Source organism: Otolemur garnettii, unplaced genomic scaffold (genome assembly GCF_000181295.1).
Source record: "Otolemur garnettii isolate 467f Iridium unplaced genomic scaffold, OtoGar3 scaffold00099, whole genome shotgun sequence".
Taxonomy (NCBI): domain Eukaryota; kingdom Metazoa; phylum Chordata; class Mammalia; order Primates; family Galagidae; genus Otolemur; species Otolemur garnettii.
The window spans coordinates 2,934,871-2,943,798 of NW_003852494.1; the positions used below are offsets into that span (position 1 = coordinate 2,934,871).

Genomic DNA, 8,928 nt, shown 5'->3' on the forward strand with positions numbered 1-8,928 from the left:
TTCGAACCCGCCACCTTAGGTGTATGTGGCTGGCGCCTTAACCGCTTGAGCCACAGGCGCCGAGCCGTAAGATTGGTTTTCATTGAAAGCTAAACTCAAGAAGTGTATATTTTATTTTAGTATTAAATAATTGCAGGCTCTCAGAAGCAAGTAAGACCAAACTAATCTTTTCCAATGCGAATATTTTTCTGAGCAATTACTAATGAGGAATTAAATGATAAAAGATGGGAACAAGAGAACTTACCCCTTCTTTCTTGCCTTGCCAAAGCATTTTTCTTTTTTTCTCTTGCTCAGCAAATTTCATTGGATTCACAGCAGCTGGGTTATAATAGCTAGGTACAGCTATTCCAGTCTCTGCCAAAGCTTTAGCTTGCAGGGCTGCCATTTGAGCAGCCATAGCTATCTGAGGTGTTACTTGTGTTCCTGATGCCAATAGGGCAGCAACATTTAGAACAGAACCTCCAGTAGCGGCAGCTGCTAAAGAGAATATAAGTATAAATTTCAAGACAAACAAACTCCTTCTAATTTACATTAGTACATTATTTATACGTAAGTTAACAATGTGCAAAAAGACCAAATTATTTTCACTAAAGATAGCTTATAGTCATAATACTACAGATCATAGCTTCGCCCCATTGGCTCCTCAGCCAAGCACATACACTGAATGTCTGAACCTGTGTACATTAAGCTTATAAATAACATTTTGGCAAACAGAGTGCTCATCAGTGGGCATACTTCTGTAAACATCCCTAACATATGAAGATGTTTCTAAGGATAAAGAGAATTTTGAATACAGTAAGAAGATAGTAAGAAAAGTATGATTTCAGTGGAAAGAAACTACAGTGCTTATAGTTTTCATAGACATCTCATTTGACACACACAAAAACATTAAGAAATATTAAACAGGCATTATGCACAGATAACAGACACTAAGGCCAGATCCTATAAAGGTTAGGTACTAGGCTTTGTATTTCCATTGTGATTGAGTCGGTCCTCCAAAAACAGACTTTTCTAATTACAAATTTTTGTTAGTCCAGAATATATAACTTTAGAAAATTCTTTAATTACCTACATGCGTCCAATTATAGTTTTGCTATAATTATGTATATGAAACAAAAATGGCAGTAAAAATTTGGAGTGTTAAAAAAAAAAAACAAAAACCCAGTACATGTGAAAAATAAAAAAACTTCCCAGACTAAATTTCATATGGAATCAACAGTAAGCTCTCCTAACCTTCAACCATCCATAGACAATGTTTTTGTGTTGTTTAAAAAACTTGACTTACTGTGGGCGATGCCTATGGCTCAGTGAGTAGGGCATTGACCCCATATACCGAGGGTGGCAGGTTCAAACCCAGTCCTGGCCAAACTACAACAAAAATAGTCAGGTGTTGTGGTGGGTGCTTGTAGTCCCAGCTACTCCGGAGGTTGAGGCAAGAGAATAGCCTAAGCCCAGGAGTTGGAGGTTGCTGTGAGCTGTGATGCCACAGCACTCTATCAAGAGCAATAAAGTGAGACTCTGTCTCTAAAAAACAAACAAACAAAAAAACCCTTGACTTATTGCAAGAGTGAGAAATAGAGAATAGTATATATTTGAGATCAGTTCACTTCAATAACCTGTATTCCCCAGATCATAACTAAAAGATACTTGCAGGAATGATTACATGAACAGGTATGAAAACAGTCACTATTCACTTATCAAAAAATCATCTGCCCAGACTAAGTCAGAAATATATAAAGAAATACATGAAATGAGAAAACAGTCAAAGTAAAATTTTTTCAGTGTACTGACAGGTAGTAGAGGTAGGGATCATAGGTGTTTTATTTTCAATTACTTTTCTGTGTTTTTCAAATTTTCTACAGAGAACATGCCATAGTTCCATAATAAAAAAAAATTACCTGCAGCAATTTCTTGTTGTTTTTGTTTTTCAACCATTTCCTTCTCTCGTTGTTCTTGTAATTTCTTTGCTCTTTCCAACCTGAAAGGATAATTAAAATACCTTTAAAATAACTTAGCATAAAACTATTATGCATCTTTACACCTCTGTAAACATGTAAAGTGATATTTTACACAGCATTTTAAATTAATGTTTAACACCCCTTCCTCAACTGGTATTTGTATGCAGAGAAAAAGCAATCATTCTTAAGATGGGTCACAGTAAAAAAGTTTAATAGTGGCTTTAAACATTTTTGAATTGAGTACTCAAAAACTGGAACTGGTATGTCTTTTATATGCAGTTCCCACAAAAATGAATGATAAATTAAAAATTATTCAAATCTTTACCAGTGCTGGTTGTAAGAATTAAAAATAAAATCTTACAAATAACTATTGTAAACTAAGTATATTTCAGGGCATGTTAAGTAGTAAATGTAAGTTTATAGAAGTACCTAAATCAGCGGTTCTCAACCTGTGGGTTGCGACCCACAGGAACTGTATTAAAAGGCTGTGGCATTCGGAAAGTTGAGAACCACTGACCTAAATGGTTGTTGGGGAAGAATGAGCCATGAGCCCAATCAAAACATCCAGATAATGTTTGTTAAGTGTGAACAGATTTTATTATAGGCTCCAGCTTAGTAAAAATCAAAAAGCCAAAAATGAAAGGGCAAACTGTCATTCTCTGTAACTCAATAAAATGGAAGGAAACACCCTCTTAATTGGGAACATGATACAACTTCATTCCCCCCCAAATTAAAAACAAATACTAAATTTACTAATGAAAATGCATTATCAATGCATTGTCAGGCCTGCTTTTCCTATATAGTAAATAATATATAATAATATATCTTCATAGTGAGTTCTTGAAAGATAGATTCCTTTTCATAAAAAATATTACTTGATTTGCCAATTATAAGCGAAATGCTACCCACTCTCATTTGGTATAAAGGGATAAGGATTCCAGAAAAGGGGGGTTTTTTTGGATAAAAGAAAACCATGGATAAAATACAGTGGAAGTAAATTGGGAGTTGCTGAAATTTACATATAGGGAATTTAACCACTTACGATCTTATTCCCTCTTATTGAGCACATATGCAAGAAAGATGTAGTATAGACTTGATTTTTTGTCCTTGAGAATAAAACCGTTTCAAAGCAGCCACAGAATAATCAGTATTCTAAAATTAGAGGACTTCATGTAAACTTTTCGCCTGAAAGTTCCCCAGTAGTATGTTTGTATCAATAAAAGTTTCCAATGCTAGTAACAGCTTCACTTTATAAAATCCAAAATCTAAAACAGAATAAAAGTATAGTATACAAGTAAATAAGAGTAAACTTTAGGGCTTTAAAAACACCTGTTGGATTTTATGGTAAATTATTTCCTAATTCTGTTGATTTTAGTTCCAGAAAGAAAATACCAGTGAAAACTATTGGATTCATTAAAATGGCCACTGCAGGTTTGAAATTAACACCATTCACTACGGTGAACGGGATGAAGAAGGGGTGAGCTCACACCTTTGCTGCTGCTGTTCAGCTGGAGTTTCTGCCAGGCTGGGTTCACAGGGCAGCAGCACATCAGGTTACATTGTGATAACTGTATTTTTATAATAAAAAAAAAATACAAACTCAATTTCGTAAAGAAAAAAAGTTAAAATCCCAAGAAGTCTATTTTTCAGAACATGGGAAAACCTGCAAACAAGTGCTTAGATTTTATTTTACTTCTTGCCTCTCTGTATGAGGCCATTCGTTGAATAGTTTGCAGATTTCAATCAGACAGCCCTGCTGCGTGGTTCCACAATTATTTGTCTTTGAAATAGTAGAAGAGTTATCAGAAATCAAAGTTTACAAGAACAAGTAAATTGGTTTATAATGTGTATCTTATTTGGTACCTTCAAAATAAGAAAACTATCAACAGAATTCTTATTATTTTCTTGATGGAGAAAATAAAAAAGGCAAAGCCATATTAGAGGCAAAATTAATAGTTCTTGAACCAGATTTATGACTCAAAATATTATTGGTAGTCTAAATTTCTTAAGAAAAATGAATCATTTAATTTTAAAGAAAAAAAGGGATACTGTTGGAGAAATCTCAATCTTTCTAGTTGTACAAACATTCAAGAAGAGAATTAACAAAGTACTTACATAGTTCTAGATCACGAAGGTGCCACAATATTTATAATTAAAGTATTCCAAGTATCCGTGGCTAAAGAAATTCATTTTATCTAAACAATTTAGCATCTACTTAAAGTTGAAAAGGGAAAAATGAGTAAGAAGTTTACGTACCTCCTAGCTAAAGCTTCCTGTGCATCCATTGCTGTGTTTCTGCCTCTGAACGGAGGTGGGCTAGGAGTCCGGCTTAAACTTCTGCTAAATCTTCTTGGTTTTTCAATTCTCTTCTTTCTATCTCTGCAGTAAATCACAATTTACACGTCAATTACTTGAGAACCACCATAGTCAAGACTCTCTCTATATCAACAACCTCCTTAAGCTAACTTAATTTTCATAGACTGGACATATACTACATGGACCAGTGGCAGGCCTGGTTCCTTATGTTGACCACTTTGTTAGTCTCTTGGGTGGTTAACTTACAGAGGTTCTACTGTATGTACACATAATTCAACAAAAATCTGTATGATACAAAAACATGCGTTTTGAACCCTTTCCTTCCTTTTTGCCTTTTCTGTACATCTTATGTAGTTGTAAGTTTTTTTAAAAGTTGATTTAACAGGGCCAGGCACAGTGGCTCATGCCTGTAATCCCAGCACTCTGGGAGGCCAGGGCAGGTGGTTCGCCTGAGCTCAGGAGTTCAAGACCAGCCTGACAATGAGTGAGACCCTGTCTCTAAAAATAGCCAGGTGTTGTGGTGGCTGCCTGTAGTCTTAGCTACTTGGGGGAGGCTAAGGCAAGAGGATTGCTTGAGCCGAAGCGTTTGAGGTTGCTGTGAGCTATGACACCACAGCATTCTACCAAGTGCAATAAAGTGAGACTCTGTCTCGTAAAAAAAGTTGACTTTAACAACTTGTTAAAAGCTGGACACACTAAAAATAAAATTAGCTTTGTATATGAGTCATTTTATACTCCTGTAGGTCAGTATATCCACAATAGGGACTGACAAGTCAAATGTTCCTACTATTTTAATTTATAATAAATAAATTTGTAAATACTTTCAAAAGCACAAAGTGACTGAAATTACTACTAAAAGATTAATGGTCAGGCACAGTGGCTCACGCCTGGAATCCTAATACTTTGAAAGGCCCAGGCAAAAGAATTCCTGAGGCCAGGAATTCAAGACCAGCCTGAATACAGCTCTACTTTTTTTCTAGTAAAAAGAAGAGTTTTGGGGGGATAAAAATAGAAAAATCAGCTTGGCATTGTGGCATGTACCTAAAGTCTTAATTTCTCCAGACACTAAATCAGGAGAATTGCTTGAGCCTGGGTACAATGAGCTATGATAACACCACCGCACGCCAGCCTGGACAACAGAGCAAAACTCTGTCTAAAAAAGAAAAAAACAAGGGGAGAAGGGCGCGTGGTGGCTCACTGGTATAATCCCAGCACTCTGGGAGGCCAACTTGGTGGACTGCTTGAGCTCAGGAGACCAGTCTGAGCCAAAAGCAAGACACTGTCTCTACTAAAAATAGAAAAAGTAACCGGGTGTTGCAGTGGGCACTTAGAGTCCCATCTATTTACATCTACTTTAGGCTGAGACAGGGAGGACCGCTTGAACCCAGGATTTGAGATTGCTGTGAGGTTAGCATTTGCCACAGAACTCTAGCCGGTGCAACAGAGACTCTCTTACCAAAAACATAAAGAAGACCCTAACAAAACCCAAACTAGCCCAGAACAGTCTGATCAAAATAAAGGTTATCAGTTACATAGCTAGAAATATCACAGTGACCAGAATTGCCCCCCCAAATTATAAATTAACCATGGCCTCATTTATCCTTAGCTTTAATAAATTTCATTAATTAGGTTCAAGTTAAATTTCTGTAAGATAAAAGCACTGACTAAAAACGAATTTATTAAAGATCAAACAAGTGATAAACCACAAAAAGTTTTTTTTTTTTTTGGAGACAGAGCTTCAAGCTGTCCCCGTGGGTAGAGTGCCGTGGCATCACAGCTCACAGAAACCTCCAACTCCTGGGCTCAAGCGAGTCTCCTGCCTCTGCCTCCCAAGTAGCTGGGACCACAGACGCTCGCCACAACGCCTGGCTATTTTTTTTTTTTTGGTTGTAGCCATTATCGTTGTTTGGTGGGCCCGGGCTGGATTTGAACCCACCACCTTAGGTGTATGTGGCTGGCGCCTTAGCCACTTGAGCCACAGGCACCGAGCCCAAAAACAGTTTTTAAATAAGTGTATGGTGTTTCCCCAAAAATAAGCCCTACCCCGATAACAAGACCTAGTGATGGGCTTAGATACATTGCATAGCCATGCTATGCAGTTCCGCGTGGAGTGGTAAGGAAGACTGGAATACCTTTTATCTGCCACAGCTCCTTTCTCCTAGCCATTCGCACTTGCGCGGGTGCGCGTGTGGTAACCACGGTTGCAGGCATCCTATTGTGCACGTGTTAATGGCTAGGGGAAAGGAGTTCATGTATCACTAGCTCCAGCCCCACCAGCAATGTCAGCTCCCCCAGTCAGGTTCCAGAAGATGACTTAACTGTATTTGAATAAATGCAAACTGCTGTATTATACTAAATCAAAATAACACATCCCCTGAAAATAAGCCCTACTGAGTCTTCTTGAGAAAAAAAAAAAGTAAGACAATGTCTTATTTTCGGGGAAAGACGGTAAGATAAGTGTAGCTGGAGCCCTTAGCTCAGTGGGTAGGGTGCTGGCCATATAAACCGAGGCTGGTGGGTTCTAACCCAGCCCAGGTCAGCTAAACAACAACAACAAAAATAGCTGGGCCTTGTGGCAGGCACCTGTAGTCCCAGCTACTTGGGAAGCAGAGGCACAAGAATTGTTTAAGCCCAAGAGTTTGAGGTTGCTGTGAGCTGTGACGCCATGGCACTCTACCAAAAGGGACAGAGTGAGACTGTGTCTCAAAATAAATAAATAAAATAGCTAGCTGGGTGTTGTGGTGGGCGCCTATAGTCCTAGCTACTTGGGAGGCTGAGGCAAGAGAATCGCCTAAGCCCAGGAATTGAAGGTTGCTGTGAGTTGTGACATCACAGCAGTCTACTGAGGGTGATAAAGCTAGACTGTCTCTATTAAAAAAAAAAAAAAACCCAATAAAATAAAAATTAAAAAAAAATCAAATAAATAAATGTCGATCTATTTTTAACTGTATTTCAATCTTTTTTACAGACTAATTTAAGTAGCAACAAATTAACAAAAAAGCACTTCCATTAAGTTCATACACATGTATGTGTATACACTACACTATCAGCTATCTTAACTAAATGAGCAGAAAATAAAACATTTTCTCAAGAACATCTGAAATAAGAGCTTTCCTTTTGGGAATGTGCACTTTGAATTTAGACATTATCTATTTGCTCTGTCTAGCGCTTAAAATGAGTTTGGAATTCTTGGGTAAGTTACTTAATCTCTCTAAGCCTGATGGACTTAACTCACAACATGGTTGTTCTGAAGATTCTTTAAATATACCCAAAGACTGTTAGCATATAACACATGATAGTCATACAGTAAATGCTAGTTTAGTTACTATAATCCTTGAGACAGAGCCTCAAGCTGTCCCCCTGGGTAGAGTGCCGTGGCATCAAAGCTCACAGCAACCTCCAACTCCTGGGCTCAAGTCTCAGGCTCCCAAGTAGCTGTGACCACAGGCGTCCGCCACAACGCCCGGCTATTTTTTGGTTGCAGCTGTCACTGTTTGGCGGGCCTGGGCCAAAACCACCATCTTAGGTGTATGTGGCTGGCGCCTTAGCCACTTGAGCCACAGGCCCCGAGCCCATGACTATCTTTCATCCGAACTATCATGACAGCTGTCCACCCAGGCTCATTGTTGTTTGGCGGGCCCAAGTTGGATTTGAACCCGACACCTTAGGTGTATGTAGCTGACACCTTCGCCACAGGCGCCTAGCCTATAATCCTAAAAATTAATACAATAAATTCAGCGTTCAAAACAACTGAATTTTAATAGGATTATTCATACTTGCAACTTTTCGGATTAATGACACAAAAATATGAGAATGTTACACAAGTGTTTAGGTTTTGTTCTTGATCCGTTAGTTAATGATTAAAATAATTTTATCCTTAATCACACATTAAGGTAATCTGTGCTATATGACAAAAGATAAACACCGTTTCAGAATGACGATCACCTACCGACTTCTGCTCCTTGTCCTACTCCTGCTTCTAGTCCTATGCCTGTGTCTTGATCTTGAGCGGGAGCGAGATCTGATCCTCCGTTTTCTTTCCCTGCTTCTGGATCGTGATTTCTTCCTGTCTCTGCTTCTAGATCGTGACTTCTTCCGCTCCCTACTTCTGGATCGAGACTTCTTCCGCTCCCTGCTTCTACTACGATGGCGTCTGAAATGAATGCACACAAATTTGTAGTTACTCAAGAGTTATGTCAGTTCAATTATACATATTATGAATTATTTATAGTGATGCAATCAAGATTGACAATAAAATAAACTATTCTGTATTATTTACAGATAGGATTATTGAGGTTTTCAAAGCAGTTACAAACTAGATATGGACCTTCATACTTATTTCATGATGACCCTCCTAGGGAATACAGTAAAGCTGTAACAGACCAAAAACCTTCAATCCCAAATAAGACTGTGTTTAATAAAGTCTACTTACTGCCCTAGGAAAGTACTTACAATTTAAGTTTATTACTGAAAAATTTTGAGACTCTTGACACTACACATGTATTCGCCACAGAATTCTCCAAATAAGATTGTACACACCGGTTTCTCTCTCTCTCTCTCTTTTTTTTTTGAGACAGAGCCTCAAGCTGTCCCCCTGGGTAGAGTGATGTGGCATCACAGCTCACAGCAACCTCCAACTCCTGGGCTCAAGCAA

At 38.2% G+C, this 8,928-nt stretch overlaps 1 protein-coding gene across 1 annotated transcript in view; it reads right to left on the reverse strand.

Annotated features, from left to right (window-relative positions):
• The window catches only part of RSRC2 (arginine and serine rich coiled-coil 2), a 21,308-nt gene that overhangs the window by 3,016 nt on the left and 9,364 nt on the right, over nucleotides 1–8,928 (reverse strand). The window contains exons 5-8 of the mRNA XM_023516830.1: nucleotides 8,224–8,427; nucleotides 4,215–4,337; nucleotides 1,899–1,978; nucleotides 245–474 (exon numbers count right to left, since the gene is read on the reverse strand). Of these exons, the coding sequence (XP_023372598.1) occupies nucleotides 245–474; nucleotides 1,899–1,978; nucleotides 4,215–4,337; nucleotides 8,224–8,427 (637 nt within the window). The remainder of the gene's footprint in view (nucleotides 1–244; nucleotides 475–1,898; nucleotides 1,979–4,214; nucleotides 4,338–8,223; nucleotides 8,428–8,928) is intronic.